This window comes from Pipra filicauda, unplaced genomic scaffold, assembly GCF_003945595.2.
Source record: "Pipra filicauda isolate LSUMZ 115617 unplaced genomic scaffold, ASM394559v2 scaffold57_size4234018_pilon, whole genome shotgun sequence".
NCBI classification, from domain to species: Eukaryota; Metazoa; Chordata; class Aves; order Passeriformes; family Pipridae; genus Pipra; species Pipra filicauda.
In genome coordinates, this window is record NW_024104731.1 from 1,666,769 (window position 1) to 1,683,991 (window position 17,223).

General features: G+C 45.7%; 1 protein-coding gene across 1 annotated transcript in view; it reads right to left on the reverse strand.

The window, feature by feature from the left end:
* RORA (RAR related orphan receptor A) overlaps positions 1 to 15,404 on the reverse strand; it is a 358,502-nt gene extending 343,098 nt beyond the window's left edge. The window contains exon 1 of the mRNA XM_039387663.1: positions 15,149 to 15,404. Coding sequence (XP_039243597.1) covers positions 15,149 to 15,320 — 172 coding nt within the window. The 5' untranslated portion in view covers positions 15,321 to 15,404. The remainder of the gene's footprint in view (positions 1 to 15,148) is intronic.
* Between the last annotated feature and the right edge of the window lie 1,819 nt (positions 15,405 to 17,223).

A 17,223-nucleotide genomic window follows, 5' to 3' on the forward strand; every position in this document is an offset into this window, starting at 1 on the left:
ATTGGGCTGGTTTCTGGAAGCTCAGCTCCACTTCAAACCTCCTGCTGCATTTGCTCTGTTTGAAATATGAAGTGCACCATGCCCAGTGGAACATTCAGCTGTTAACTCTTGCTTTGGGTTCTGACATGAGGAGTCCAGAGCCTACTGATGGCTGGGATTCCATCTCTTCTCCAGCTTCTGAAGGGTACACAAACCTCTTGTCCTCTTAAGGCAAACAGCTGATATCACAGCTATTCCAAAGCTGTTCACTGATGCCAAGTTCAGAACCAGAAAGGAGGTAGCAGAACCCTGTGGAGTTTTGTTTTATTTGAATATTTTGACCAGTTCTCTTACATTCTGATGGAAGATTTCCAGCTTGGTTCTCCCAGAAGAATCTCAATTTGGTCTCCCACCGTTCCAAATGTACTGATAACAACATACTGGCCACTTTCCCTATACTAGAGAAGATCTATATGGGGCCTCTCTTCTTTGTTTCTCTTCCCTGTGCGGGCATGTTTCTGAATTTTACTACTTACCCCCTTTTCCTGAATACTTTAATTGCTTGTAATCAAACCCCTTTTTACTCCAAAGTCTGTCAAACACAGACAAACAGACAAACTCCAAAGGTGGTGAACAGACAGACCGAAAAGCAGATTTCAGGCTTGTTTCTCTGGCTGAAACCACTGGCAGTGACCTGCCTCCCCTTTGCTGGAAAGTTCACTTTAATACATCTTTGGACTTGAACTACCAACCAGACTTCCAGTTTTAACAATTACCTGTCTCAGCAAGATACTGCTAATAAAAAGCTGAAAGGATGACTAACAATATTCTGGATATCTCCAGTTCCTGAAAGTGCCTTCGGATAAAACTTGCCCTTAATCCTTCTCTGTAACACAACCACATATTATCAACCTGAAGTTACATAACACACTGTATTTCAATTCTTTTCACATCTCGGATCTGTAACTCCAGCTCACATTAAACAGCCTTTGATGGTTAATGATATCAGCTTAGGTGGAGTGAACACTTGCATTTTAAGCTCAGAACCTGCAGCAGTGTTTGATGTTGCCATCAAACCAGAGCCTTCCCAACACCCTCCGTCCCCGAGCACTCACCCTCACCTCGTGCTGCTGCAGCTGAACTCGGACAGGGGGTGTGGGAGAGGAACAGGTGTGTCCAGAGGAGAAGGCAGTTCTACAGAAAGGGAGGTTTAAAGCCCAATTGTCCCTCCCAATCTCAAAGGATGGATTTGACCAGGTAGACTAATGCACATCAGGGAACTCAGAGTTTGTGGCTGTTGCTTTCATCCTCTCCTGCAAGTCTTGGTAACTCAGTGGCCACAGGAAGAACTCTTACCAGAGACAACAAACTGAACTAACCTCTTGCAGTGTAAAAAATATACAGTAGGAATGTCTCCGAACCCCGTCCCAGTAACTCTGGGTGTTCCTCCAGAGGAACAGATGTGATATGCAAGAAGGCACAGCACATCTGCACTAAGTCCTTTCAGCTTCACCACGTGAGGTTTTAAACGAATGGGAAAGAATGGAAACCTTCCCAAATGGAATACTGATGAGAGCATTCCACATCTGCCTATAAATTTGCAAATTGGTGCCGCCGGAAGGAATTTTTCCTCCAAACTGTCTTTAAGGAAAACGTGAAGAACCTAATTACTATGGCAATGTCTCAAATAAAGTGTTTTTCCACGTATTAGAAACCTCTCTATAGTATTAGAAGCCTACCTGGTTTTGCAAAACTGAATGATTGCCACATCACTATTAACTGCACATTAGAAGACAAATGACAAATAAAAGTGTGATCTCTACAAAAGGTTGCAAGTAGATTGCTTAGTCCTTAATAGAGGCTGGTGGAAGTCAGGCAGAACAGCTTCATATGATATAAATCTAAAGTATGTTTTAAATTTACATTACCTTAAAGGCATTAAAAATTCCAAATGCTTTAATTTTAATATAGCTTAATTATTCCCTATATGTTCTTGATTTATGTCTATAACCTTTTTCCCTCAGTAATGTCCAGCAGTTATAAATCTCTCTGCTTAAAACAAAACACATTGGATAAATATGAAAAAGAAATGCAAATCAAAAGCAATGTGTTTACAGAGAAAACATAACACTGGAAAACAGTAATGTAGAAATATTTACTTTTCTGGAGAAATATCACATAGAAATGTCAGCGCTACACAAAAACTTCAACTACATACATTTACACTTAAATGTTGTAAAATCAGACCTGAGACAGACTAAAACCAAATTTTTCTGTGCTGGTCTGGCCAAGGAATGGTGAAAAATGCTTACAACAGGTAAGAATTTACACCAAAAGAAGGAATACTGCTTTCCCCCTACCACTGCCATTTAGCTAATTCTTATAAAGTTTTAATACATAACCTACTGCAAAATCCCTCTGTGGAACACCACAGGACTGTAGTGTCCAGTCTGCAGGGGGATCTGAAGCCTTTAGTTTAAATTAAACCATGTAAATCCACTGAGCAGTAGTGGTATAATTGCAACTTGATAAGGGCTAAGCAGAGACAGATCCCTACAATCTCCTGAGGATTGGGAAGCACTGCCCAGACAGCAGAGCCAGTTAGGACCAAAAAAAAGCTGCCTTCCTCCCCAGCCCCCACTCCCTCCAGCATGTCGAGCTGTAACCTGACAGAGGGTAACTTTGGGGAAAAAAAATGTTTATGCTGGGTTTGCTCCACTGGAACCCAGGACAAACTGAGAAATGCTCCCTTCTGCTGGCAGAGCTGCACCCGCACCAGGAGTTCTGACTGCAGCACCAGAGAGAGTGGGGATTGTTCCAGTCCTGTGCCAACAGCACACAGAGGTATCCCAGGGACACGGGCATGGAGCTACTGGTACAAAAGGACACCTAGAGCAGATCTGGAGAAGAAGAAAAGCCATCAGGGCACAGCTGCTGCCTCCCCATCCAACATGGACAGAGGGAAAACCGCCAGACTTGTGCATATCCCTTCCTTCTGTGGGAAACCAGCACCTCAAGGCAGACCTGGAAGGACCTCCTCTGACCCCTCAGTGCTCCGGTGCTGCTCACTTAGTCCACAGAGCAGGAAATAACAGCTCAGCTCTCCTGCCCCTCCTGCCTCTGTGTCCTCGTGATGTGGAACTCAGCTCAGCTCAGCCCGAAGCTCCAACAGTGGAGCCCGTGAGCACTTCAGGACTTCTCAACCCTGAGGGGAATCTGAAGAGGCCCCAAGGGGTAACACTGCTGATGCAGCAACAGGGATTCTTTTTTCTAATTTCTGTGCAGGGAAATTAGAGAAATTAATGAGAAAGCTACAGCAACAGGAACAGAGTCCAGAAAACGTACAATGCTCACTCTGACATCACACCATTACTCTGTCCACTCTCATATATTACAATAATATGTGATGTCTTAATTAAGTTATTGCCCAAACACAGCAGGATACCCTTTTTATCTTAAGCAAGTGTCATGTCTGTACTAATTTCATTATAGATTTAGACTTTCTGCGTGACAAAAGCCACACAGGTAGAAGAACAGTTATCTTATAAAGTGTCTTGGAACATTATGACACTAGGATAGAGTGAGTCAGTATAAATAAAATGCTGCTGTAACTAAAACATATTCTGCTCCTGAGGGAGAAGGGACTGATACACCAGATAGGAATTCAAGAGACAGAGTAACATGAATCCCAAATCTCATGTGTACTTCTACAAAGCCATTGACTACTTTTTAAAGTAATTTCCCTACAAACAAAAAACAGATGGTAGCAGCCTCTAATATGATGTTTAGTGCTTTTCCAAACAGCCCAAGACCTGTCCCAGGACTGCCTACCAGTAGGTAAATGTAGTCCTTTGGTCACTACAAGGTTTTGAAGAAGGAACTGCACAGATGCCCAGCAAGTTAACTTCAAATTACAACAACAACAAAAGGTATCTTAGCAGAAACTACGAGGCCCAAGCTCTTCCCTTGATTTAAGGCATCAGGGAAAACAATATAAACCTTTTCAAGGAAAGCTTGGAACTTATCTCACCATTTAAGTGATAAAATGTGTTTGCTTCATAAAGCCTCCTCACAGCATCCCACTGTTAGTTCACAACTTTTTTCTTTCCTTTTTTTTTTTTTCTTCAAATATTTGAACTGTTCCTGGACCATAAAAACAGGCTTTCATTTTAATCTGCTTAACACACTGTGGGAAAGGGCTTCTAATTTCACAGGACTGAGATAAGACAAATAATTCATATAACACATTAGCACAACATCTCTGGCGAAAGCGTTTAGTCAGAGCTCATTGGAAACAACGGGGTGCTGGAGCAAATCTGAGAGGCAACTGCCTGAGACCCCACCATGCACTAAACACATTTTACATTCCATTCCATAGGAAAGACAAGATCACAGAATAAGAATATATTAATTGTCCAGAGGCAATAAGGCAGTAAATTCCCCTCCCCTCAGCAGACGCTGCAGCTTCCCCCACTACTCCAGTCCTTTTCCAAATGTTGGTTGTTTTTTTTTTTTTCCAGGCCATTCTCCAAATCAGTCATCTTTCCTTTGTGCCCTTTCATTACACTTCTTCCTTAAGTTCCACATCTTTCTTTTACTGTTCATTACCCAAAACTACCCTGCTCCCCCTTTGGCTTCATTTACTTCCTTTCTGGGTTTGTTTTTACATTTTCTATTGCTGCCTTTCCAGAGCCAAGTTTGCTTCCAGTGTGCGTTGTGCTGTGTGCAGAGAAAAGCAATGCAACAAAATATTTTCAGTATATTGGCACGAGTCCCCACCTCGCCACTTGTGATCATTTGCTCTCAAATCCCCAAAGACATTCTGCTTTGAACCTCTGCTGTGGCGAAGAAAAGAAAGGATACGTGGAAGAAATTCAGAGGAGAACTTGCCAATTGCAGAGATCTGTGACAATTTCCACAGTCTCTGAGCTGGGCTGAAAACAACAGGAAGGTGGATTTGGGAACGTTAGAAACCCAAGGCTGAGGCCAAATGCAGCATGCTAAAGGGAAGCTGTAAACCAAGCTGATCTGTTGATCCTGGCTTCGTCCAGAATCCTTTGTCCTTATCCCCTCCGAGGTGAATGCAGTGTGTGGGAGCGTTCTCTGGAGAGCTGAAACCAAAGATTCTAGTGACGGAATGCCTTGGGCACTGCTGTGGAAAGTTAATGACTCGCCAGAATTTTGGAAGGATTTTCCTTTCCCCTTTAAAAAATAAAATAAAAAAAAAAAATCTTCCCTTGTTCTTTTGCACAGCCTTGGATACCACACTACCTGTCACATCTCTGAGACACTGCTGACCCAGCCTGGCAATTTCCCTGGGGTATTATCATCAAAAAAATTAACAACTGCAACTTCTCACGAACTAGAACGGTGAATCTCTAAAAAGAGGTAAAGTGGTAGAGTGTAATTTACCTAGAAAACAAAAAAATATGGGAAAATAATTCCGTTATGGTCAAACCCTCTTAGAGGTAGCCAAAATCTAGAGAGAGAAAAGCCAAATGGCAGGGCACCTCAACAGTCAGCTTTCTAGATTTTCCGTGGGTAAGTCCCTACAATTTGTTCACCTTTCCCTTCCTTCTTTCCATCAGGAAACAAAAAAGACTTTTTGATTGATATACATATATAGAGAGAGAGCTAAGATTTCAGTAATTCCAAAAAAAAAATCCCTTAGCAATCTTAGCAAAAACATTCCATATCCAGCAACAGACAAGGGCAGCTCAGGTTCTGTACCTGAGGAAATGGTTGCTCATCTCCTAACAGCTGCTCTGAAGTAGGGATATAAATTCTTCTCCAGCAATGGAGCCACAGGATGATCCCACAAGCAAAATTACAGCAGGGTAACAATATATCTGCCAAAGTAATTACAACTACTCACCCAGCCCCCCTACCCTGAAAACTACAGTTAATTCATCTTTTTTTCCAAAGTCCTTTTAATTGGTACCAGAATTTCATGTTTTTCTAAACAATTTCCCATTTTCCCTTGATCTTTACTACACACACAGCCCAGCTTCACTATCACTGACACCAACAGAATCATTCACTGCACTTGGTATTAAACACACACATAAACTGTCACAGGACCAAGTCTTGTGCCAGCAGAGCAGAACTCTTCTAATAGCCAAGGGTAGCTCTCATGCTGCCAACATATGACTGACCTGAGCTGATCCCTTGCACATTCACATTCATGAAAATCAGACCACTTCTTAAAAATACACCTGATTCTTGCAGAAAAAAAGTATACCATTACAAATGTTAAGAGTGTTGAGTGGGAATGAAATCTCTAGCAATGACTTGCTGGTTTGGTTTTTAAAGACTCTCCAGGTGTAAAGCCTGGCTGGCTATCGACAGACTGGCAGGACTGCTCAGAGCCTGGGAGTGCAGCACCACCCCAGATTGCTTCTGCCGTTATTCCTCCAAGCATCAGTCCTGCAAAGAGTTGCTTTTGTGCTTTTGCTGACTGATTTTTACGTGTATTTATCCCAGAATCACTCTGACTCAACAGAAGAGTTACCAGTTCAGAGAATACTTCATTGGGATTTTTAAAAGGCCTCTCTAACAACGCAGACAGTAAAGGACCCTTTCCTAACTGCTATAATGACAAGATAAATGACTAACAAAACTTCTAAAGATTACACAAATGAAGCATGACGCAGAGAGAGGTTTTTGATATGCCCTAGTTTCCTCTGAGATTGGTTTTATTTTATTTTATTTTTTAATATACACAGGATTTAGAAGATGCTTCATGCTGACAGTTTTTTTACTTCAAGTAAAGTATTAACAAAAGCTGTATTTTAGCCTGTCTTACCAAATTTCAAGACTTCTCTCAAACAAATAGTTCAAACCTTACCTTCCTGCCCTTAGTTAAAAGATGTAGTGCAGCAGAGCCCTTTCACTGATTTACATTTGGTACAGACTTTGGCAGAGTCATCTATCGGTTCATAAAAAGGCCTTTTTTCCTACCTCTACCTTTGAAGAGAAACTATGAGGGGAAATCCTACTTTAAAGTATTCTCATAATTCCATGACAGGAATAAAATAAACCCTATAATCAGTATTTCACAAGTCTTGGCCTTGGTTTTATCCTTGACTGTATCTAACAGACCTTGCTTCAGTGCCAAAACAGTCAAGTCAAGCTCTACTAATACATAATTTAAGTTTTCCCCATGGTGTCTACAGTTTTCCCCATGGTGTCTACAGTTTTGCATATATATGTATTTCAGAAGTGTAAGGCATACAATTCTACAGAGCTGTGGAAAAACTCCTCTCTCCCAGGTGAGGAGCTGGCAGTGCTGTTGGATGTGGCATCAATGGCCCTTATGCCAAATGCTCTACCTCCACTTTTTGATTTTTGATTTTCCCTTTGTATTCTTTCAGCCACATTTTCAAAACCAGCCGCAGAGTTCTTGGCCACACATTCACCATTCTTCACACAAACCACCTCTTTGGATGAGCATTTTTGTAAGAGTAATAAAAAAAAAAGAGGGGAGGGTCTCTGTTCAACCTCCTTCTAGGAGTTTTAATTTCCATCCTCCCTCTGTATTAAACACTTTCAATCCATTTGAACAGTTGCAGAACTAAAGCACACAGACATATTGTCAATTAATGCTGTAAATATCCCACAGTCTGCATGAAATGGAACATTTAAAAAGAACAGCAGCACCGCAGTTTTTCTCTCCGTGATCACTACACCTGCCTCATTAATCTCACACGCCCATGTGAAGTAAATACACGGTACAACTACAACCTAAAAATCAACAAAGCCTTTAAGAACGGTTTAATTTGGTTCTACAAGGGAGGTTATCATAACCCAGCTCTGCTTTCTCACATTCTGCTAGCAATTGCTCTGAGCTCAGTTTCAGCTGCTAACTTTGTTCTCCATCTCGCTATCTATCATGCTGTTATAATGCCAGCTCAAATGCTGTTTGTAACAGCACAGCAATTCCTCAGAAGTTGCCAGCTTCATAGCGTGTTCCTTTAGAAGTGCACGGAAATTATTAGATTAAATTACAAATGAAAGGCTCTGCAGTTGGTCATTATTACTGGAACATTTATGTACATTCAGTTGATCGTGAATTTTGACTTTTGGTCCTTTGCAGATCTTCTGTTATATCCTGTTTTGCTACATAAATTGGGAAGCGAAACTGAAGACAAGTGGAAAAGAGCTCTGTGTTTTCCCCGTGGTCCCCAATATCCTCACAAGAAAAGACCGTGACACCCACCTCCCCCATCCCCTCCTGGCTGAGGGTCAACAGATCCCCCAGAACCATCTGTAAAACCCCTGTGAACACGAGCACGTTTCACAGACTGCACCTCACTACTTAAGGAACGCTACGGTGAGAAATTTGCTTTACAATGTTGCTTTACCTGCAACATCCCAGGCGTCCCCCCTGGTTTATAAGATTTCACATACCAGCATGGAACCAAACAATTAATACATCCAGAAATACCCGAAGAAAACATTGATCATACTGCATCTGGTGATCACAATAGGGTAAGCAGCAGGATCTTCGATTATCTCACTGCTGGGGGTATCATTTTCAGGAAGGTATTTCAAACCAATTTCTTGACCATACATTGCCACTGAAAATATCTAGTAATTTTCTACAGGAATAGAGCTGTTTGACCCAATTCCAATGCAGATAATTATATTATCTGTATCCAAAATCCCTCTGAGTGTTTCAATCAGGTATGGTATTCTTCACTTTCTGTTCTGATCTGCTTAGCATGGCTGAGCACCATTAAACAGCTGTCAGATTCCACACAAGAAGTGGCTAGATTTCAGTAATAAGCAAAATGGTTCCCGATAGTGTTGAAAACACCTGGGGATCCTTCCAAATGAACAGTGCAATGAGGCTAAACTATAAGATTAAACTGCTGTAAAATAAGCCCCACAATTTCTTCATGAAAATACACACCCTAGTACACTTAGTCTCTGAAGAGCTCAGTTGTTGCCGAGACTGAAACATACCCAGATGAGACTTCAGATTACGGGATGAAGAATAATTCACTACCTTTGCATTCAAGAAATTAGACAATTAACTCCTCGTGACATACAGCCCAAGCTGTTCTCATGTTTCTATCAGCACAGACCATCTACAACAGATACGCTGAAGTGCTAAACTGTGAGTCAGAGAACAGAGCTCACTGTGTTAGTTCAGCTATCACAAAATAAAATACCAGTCTCTTCTTCATTTTCAGTCCAAGGGGATTTTATAGAAAACATTTAAAGAAGCAACAGAACTAACTCATCTTGAACACAGCTAGTTAGAAGTGAGGAACTTTCTAATCATCACAACAGCAAAGCTGTAGAAGAGCCAAAAAAACCCCTAACAACCCCCTAACAACCCTAAAACTGAAGTTCTATCCATTCTGAGACCAAATGTGCAACATGGATCTATCTAGTGGCAGCAGCGGATTTAGACTCTGCTCTGCAGGACCCTCCTCTACATATCTGTGAGAATCTGTGCAGGTAAGGATGCATGAACTGTCTGCCAGCTGTGAGCGTATAGAGAACCAACAGCTTAAAAACTACAGCTCTGTAAACTACATTTCCAGAGGTGATTATCAGGGCTCCAAAGACAGCCTCAGCAATAGGTGAAACACAAGATACTTGAACGAGGAACCAGAGGAAGAGAAAACAAGACAGCAGAAATCTGTATGTGAAGTGTGGATGCATCCACACATTCACAAGTTCCTCCAACATTTTACCTACAGGAAGTTCCCCTCCCACCAAAGCCACAGCAAACTGCAGAAGCTCCCCAGCGTGCTCAGGTCCAGGTGTGAGTGTGCTGTGACAGGGAAGAAATTCAGCTCTGCTTGAGATGTGACTCTGCTCCAACATCCCTCCCAAAGGAACTGGGATGACAGGAAGCCTATGGCTGAAAGGCCTGGATGGACAGACAGCTGAGGCAGTGACAACTGCCTTGCAGCACGGGAATGGAAGGCCCTCGGTCAAGTGTATTGTTGGATTTTGACAGCTTCCTGTAACCTACCTGAGCCCAGCATTCCCCTTTTCCTTCCCCTGCTTTCTGCCAGCCCCAGCTCCTGCTGCCGACTGGAACCCTGTGCTCCCCGTCTGGAATTAGGGAAGCACCGAGCCTGTAAACAATCCTGCACTCAGACTGGCCAGTGCATTCAGACACACCCATAATTTTAATTTTTTTTTTTTTTAATTTGTCTTTTTTAACACCTGTTCTTACAACTGTGTGTCACTGAAAACACGCTCCTAAAAATATTTCGGTAAAGAATGGCTCACCTGTTTGTGAATTAATTTCAAGAGTGATACGGATATCACAGTAATTTAAAACCAGGTTGAGCTTTTTCCCTTTCTCTTTTTTACTGGGATAGCTCTCAGATTAAATACATCGAAGTCGATTGAGTCATTTCAGATTTTCCCCAGCACGCATTTTTGGAGCTTAGAAAACAAATACCAGAAGAAAAATAAAAAATCAGACAACCTCCCAAAGCTGAAATTGCCCTTTCTATTCAAATGCAGTGCTATACCCAAAACTGAAATTGTCACACAGCCCGTTAATCTCCATTACAAAACATGTTCTTTATTTAGTAAAATTACAGCATTTGGTTGAATGATAACAGTATTTACATACTGGTTTATGAGCTCCTGAGATGTTTCTCAAGCAAATAAAATAAGAGAATAGGTTATGGTTTATTGAAATAAGAGAACTGCATTGTTCCTAGGAGAACAACATACTGCTGCTATTATTGCTCCTATGCTACAAACATTTAAAACAATGCTGTACTTTAAAGGATTCAAAGCACATATCATCTACCAAAATAGGACTAAATCAGTGGTGCATGCAGAATAGCCCTCAGTGATGACAAAGGCAACCCAAAGAATCTACAGGAAACATCCAAATTTATAAAATTCAAAAAGAGTCCTCCTGAAAACAACACACGAAATTTTGCACTGTGGAATTTTTGCTCTGTGGAATAGTCTAAATCCAGAAACTGAGAAAACCTAGGGAAAAAATGGTTTTTAAAGAAAAGGACATCACAAACCTATTGTTGTCACTATTAATGATGTCACATCCCTACTTGTGGAGCACTACTCAAATTAAAACATGGCACAAAAAGCAACACCCCTCAATTTAGTAGTAGAGAAAGGATTAGGATAAATAGATGACATGATAAAAAATTCCAAAGGGTTCTGGAAAATAGCAAATACCTCAGTACTTCAACAGCAAGAAAAGAAGAACAAGTACCTACATAGCTGCAATTTTCTATTATTAAATATTAAGTATCATGTAAACATTTGCACACAGCATCATCCAATGATGTAAGAGCTGTCTTTTTTTTTTTCAGCAAGTATTCTCTCTTGACCGACTCACCTCTGAGACCAAGAGCTCGGTTCCAAAAAAACCAAGCATTTTTCTCAGGTTTAAAAGCTTCTTATGTATTTTTCCTTTTTAATAAGACAGTAGTTCTCTATGAAAGTACAGCTTATTCAATTATGACTGTTTCTAAGGGGACTAACACAACATTAAGCCTTAGACTGTAGCATGGGTAGAAGTCCATGGATGGCAAAGCCTGCAAAGTGAAATGAATTGCAACAACAGTCCTAGGCCAGGGCCAGGGCTGGTGAGTGAAACATTCCTCCTCCTAACCATGGCAAACCTGCCTGCAGAACACACACACACACTCACACTGACATTCACCCTGCTGGACAGTGGCTGGTCTTCAGGAAATCTGAACAATCAGCAGCAGCATTAAAAAACATCCTTCTGGGAACTTTTTATCCATTGCCTGCTTTTTCCATGTATGGTGTCAATGCTCTAACAATCAGTTTTGATATCAAACTGCAGGTGATTTTCCAAAACATGCAAGGATACAGGCATGCTCCCACATATTGAATAAATCAGGCAACAACTCCCCATTTGCAAGGTGCTTTTGATAACTCCAGCAGTTATGTTTTCAAGTTAAGTGTTCTACGCAGCAACTAACACAGCCTAACCTTTGCAAAATAAAACCCAAGTTATGTAAGGATCTGGCGGTGCAAACAGGTTTGCCTATCAAGCAATGAAGTATTTTGAAATGATGGCGTTGTAATAACTAAAGCTTCATTTAAGATTTTATTCCACAGCAAACTTTCCCCGCTTCTTCATCAACAGTCCTGTCTTTCATTTTGTTGTCTTCATTCCCTATGTACACAGGTTATTATAAACCCTGAAGTATCACAGCAGCTTTGCAGCAGGTGCAGCTATGAAAATAAAGGATACGAAACAAATATTGGTAGTGTTTGCCAAGTCAAAAAATAAGGATTTTTACAGTTAGACAGGGGAGTGTGTACATTTATCTAAGGATCTGTGTACCTGTTTCACTTCTCCATTCAGCGTGAGAGTCCAGACCTGCCCGCTTCCAACACACGGAAGAATCCTGACCCAAACAGGTACATTTTTGAACTCAGTACACAGCTGAGCATATGAGCTTATAAACCAGCAGTTCTAAAAATAATTTCACCTATACTAGTCACACATTAAGGTCACGTTGTTGCCACAAGATATAAAGGACCATATGAAAAAAAAAGGGGCAAGAAACCAAATGCTATTCCAATAGCTTTAGAAACATAACAAACCTGCAAGTCTATAGGGACCCCTATCACCTAATCCATCAAGTCCTGATTTGAAGGAGGCCAAAACGTTGATACTGTCATGTTTCCCCGCGTGGTTCTGTATCTCCAGGTTTTAACTATTAGAAAGGCACAATCAGCTGGTGTGTAGTGTGTAGGTCAATTTACTTCCAATACGCTAATTTATGCAACATTAGCACAGAATGCCAGCTCCAATTCTCTTACTGTTTGCACTCTAGGAGTAGACTTGTATTTTCTGCCAACTCCATTACATCATCCGAAAAAACCCAAACACTTCTTTTTTTTTTTTTCATTCTCCCCCCCCCCCCCCAAACCCCTGCCACTCTCCTTTTCCTTCTGCCTCCCCCAGCCCCCCGGGAGCTGGCTGCCGTGCGCTGTGCGTGGCGGTGCGGCCGCGGCCGGCGGGGCCGTGTCCATTGTGTGCGGGGATGCCTCCCTTCCCTCCATCACTGACCTTCGCCTCCCCACTCGCGCTGTTACATAACGCGGTGCCTGCTGCGAGCGGCCACCGCCAGCCCGGGCGAGTGGCCGCCGCCGCCCGACCGCCCTTCCCCGTCCCCGGCGAGTCCCCGGGGAGGAGGGACATGTGGGTCAGCGGGTTAGCAGTACCAGAGCCCAAACAATTCGGGACCGCCGAGAAAACACCCTCCACCGCCGGAGCCGCCCGGGCTTCCCAGCACCCCCCTCTCTCTCTCTCTCTCCTCTTCGCATCCATGGAGAAGCGACAGCCGAGCGTTACATAATTGATGGGATCCCGAAGTTGCCCCCCTCCCCGGGCCGGTGCGGGTCCCTCCCGCCGGCCCCGCGCCCCGGCAGCACCATCTGCCCGCGCCGCCGGAGCCTGGGCCGGGAGCGCCGGGAGCGGGGGGGCCGTTGTGTAACACCCGCCAACTACGGCCGCTCCGCAAACATCCAGAAAACTCCCCGACAAATTAAGGAAATTTTCTCCAGTGTTTCTGATTAACCTCGTTACATAAGGCGCTTGCATTCCAAATCCACTCTCGCAAGCTCTAAATATACCCCGCGCAGCCAAACGCTCCCTGCACACACGCCCGTGGCCACCCGGCCTCCTCCGGCCGAGCCCGCTCCTCCTCGCCTCGGCATCCGCCGAACGGCGCGCTCCCCGCTCGCAAATCGCCTCTAATTAAATGTTTCGGCGTGTGTCATCTCGATGGCTTTTACTGTACGCGGATTCCCTGAGTGGGAAGCTGCCTGGGAAGGGGGGGTGTGGCCAAAAGGGGAAAAATACTGTAAAACACAAGCCAACACATGATCAGCCATATTCCAACCTACAACCCAAACCCCCTCCGTCCGAGGAGAGCCCGTCTCCCCACCGCCAGCGCCCGGGCATCGCTGCCCCGGCCCCGCCGGCGGCCGCCGAGGGGGCTGCCGCTCCCGCCGGGCACGTACTTTTTCACCGCCCGTCATATCCTTCAACAGCCGTGTGTATTATTACATAGCGTTATTTAATTCATTTTTACCCATCACCGAGGGATTTTACCGAGCGAAGCCTCTCTAGCGCGCTCCCCCCTCTTGTAGGGAGCAACGCTTCATAAATTATTTACAAGTAATTAAAGCGGCAGCCTCCTCCCTCTCGCACGTCTCGGCAAACTCCGGCGCTGTTTGAAGCCGGGCCCGTGTCGGCGCCCGCGGCGGGAGCAGCCCGGCCCCGCACGGCCCCGCACGGCCCCGCACCCCCCGCACGGCCCCGCAGCCCTCCCGCCGCCGGGGCGGCTCGGGCAGCACCAAACTTCCACCGCCCTGAGCCCCCTCAGAGCTGACCCGCACGGCCACGAGACGCAACCTGAGGCAGGAGAGGGCTTGACAGCTGGCCACAGAAAAGGGGGCTCGGCTGTTGGCAGCGCTTCTATTCGGGGAGGGCCGGCGGGGAGCGGCTGAGAAGCCGCGGGCGCAGAGAGACCCTCTGCGAAGTTGTGCACCTTCAACAACGGCATCTACGAGATCATCCGCTCCGCGGTGAAATAATTTTTAAGATACACTTAAATGAATTAAGAGAAAACAGCGCGCAAGAGAGTGAATAAGTCACCCGCAAACCGCAAATCTCCTGTTTAATCACAGATCCCCCATTCACAACAAGCCACAGCACACCAGTTGAGAAACTGTCAAAAGGAGACAGACGAGGGGGAGAAAAAAGGGGGGGAGGAAGGACACTGCAGCTTTAAAAGTTTGTTCCCTTGAATCCCAATACTCCTGCTGTTGCTTTATATATTTATAAAATTATGTAATTTCAGGGGCACAGTACCCATCCGGATACCACAGGCAATAAACGAGGGAGATAGGAAAGCACCAAACACCGCTCAATATTTTCATTGCATTTGTCCCTCCTCCTGCAGCAATTAAAAGAAGCTATAAAAGTTTGCAAGGTTTTGCAGGGGGGTAGAAGCTCGGCTTGTTTGCGTGCGCGGCTCCAACGAGCACGAGCAATAAACCAGGGGATTAAATTGCTGCATTTCCCCCTTCTCTCTTGCCCCCCTCTTCCTATTCCCACCCACCCCCCGATCCCACTCCCCCGGCCCCCTCCCCCTTCCCCAAGTCTCCCTACCTCTGCTGCTGCTGCTGCTGGAGTAGCTCTGCCTGCGGACGGGAGCCGGCGCATCGCTTTTCCGGGCAGGCTCCAGGTTCACCGGGGTGTCCCTGGCGCCGGCGGCCGCCTCGGAGACGCTGCTGCCCGGCTCACTGGCTGCTGGATCGGGGGCTGCCGGAGCGGACTCCATGTTTTTCCCAATGTAGATCGCTTGGAGATGGCGAGCTCCTACACTCCCTCTATCTTCTGTTTCCAGCGCAACTCTATGGTAGGGAAGCAGAAGGGAGAGAGCGAGCGTGATCCAGATGGGATGTGAGCTTGCCTGGCTGTGACCACAAGCAGCGCTAGCGAGAGCTGCACACCCCCCCGCCCCCGCACCCCCCGCGCTCCGCCAGCCCCGCGCCCCGCGCCGGCACCGCCGCCCCCCGAGCGGCCCCAGCGCGGGACCCGCGCCCGCGGGAGGGGGGGCGGCCACAGCGGGGCCCCCGCGGCCCCCGAGCGGGGCCGGGGCTCGGGAAGGTGCTGCCGCCGGCCGGGGCGGGCGGGGAGCCAGCCCGACCTCCGCCGGGGCTGGGACTGATGCTCGACGCGGCGGTGGGGCCCGGCCAGCGAGGCCACCGGGCCCACGGGGAGCTCCCCGCTCCAGCCCCGGTACCAGCGGGAAGAGCTTCCGAGCGGGGCTGTCTTCCCACCCCCCCTCCCATGACTGTTGCAGCTGAAGCCGCATCAGAAGATGCCAGCTGTACTAAGCGTCTCAAGACCCACATGTTTAGCAGCCGCGCAGCCGGAGAAGGCAACATTTCAAACAATACCTCTCTCTCAATGAAGTGCGCTTTGACACAGAACAAAAGGTGGCTAGCAAGGTGCCAGGAGACCTCCAGATGTGGTCTGACTTGTGTGAGCACCCTTGTGCAGTTCACAGTCTCGGCAATGGTCAACTCCTTGTCTACTACCTGATGTTAAAATCAAGTAGCAGCTGCCACCAACAGTGTATGGGAGAACGCATCCCTCCTGTGTAGCAGAGGCCATGTTACATGCAGTCCTGCTGCCTCCTGCACAGAAGGTGCTAAAGCTGCCTGCTTTGACTGCTCTGGCTAGAACCACGTCCCGAGTAGACCAAATAATGACATTTTCACTGAAAGCAGTTCAAGCTTTTTCCAAATGGTACTGGATCATGTACAAGCAGCTGATATGCCACCTTCTGCCAACCAGGACTGTTGCTACAGCTTTCAACACTGCTGATGCTGGTACCTGATGAAACTTGTAGGTAAACCCTGGACAATTCCACATTCTGCAGTTTAATCACCAGTACTGCAGTGCTCTGCCACAAATGCAGGCTGCTCGAACAGCTGTGAGATGTACCACAAGTCCTACCTGCCCCAGGAGCTCGACTACAAATTGGATTACATCTTGCACTGCTGGCAGTTCTTTTGGTGGAAGGGTAGAGTCTTGGGTCAGTTGATTTGGAGGGTCCTGGAGTTCCGATTATCTGTATCTGGAAAAGAAGCACCACAGTAGTTTTGATTATCTTATTGTCTACCTCCATCTGAGAGATTGCAGAAGACAGAGTAACATTAAAAACGATTCTGCATTTATTTTCAGAGCATGAATAAATGTGAGGGGATCAGAGCTGGGCTTACAGACCTTGCCCACTGAGTAAACCAGCACTTGATCTTTGTGATTAAGGACTGGGTTAGGGCAGGCCTGGAAGCCCCTGGGGCATGGACACAAAAGCTTACGAGCTTTTCACCATTGTGAAGTTAAACTGTGTCAAGCCCGATGGAAGCTGTTCCTAGAGAGCAGCTGGGAAGGGGAGCACTGGAAGGGGATGAGGAAAGCAGGAGCACAGTTTGCTCCCTGGGCCTTGTCTGAGTCTGCAGGAACGTCCCTGGAACACAGGCTGGCACAGGCAGGGGTCACATCCCAGCATGGTCTCACTGGCAGCCACAGCAGGCAGCGAGGTGGTCCTTCTCTGATGCAAGTTCAGTGGATCAGACCTGCAATTTCCTGCAAAGTCTCTCCCCTCTCTTTTCACTAATTGGCAGCCTCCAAACACAAGCAAGAATTATGTGATCTGTGGAAAGCGAACTGCC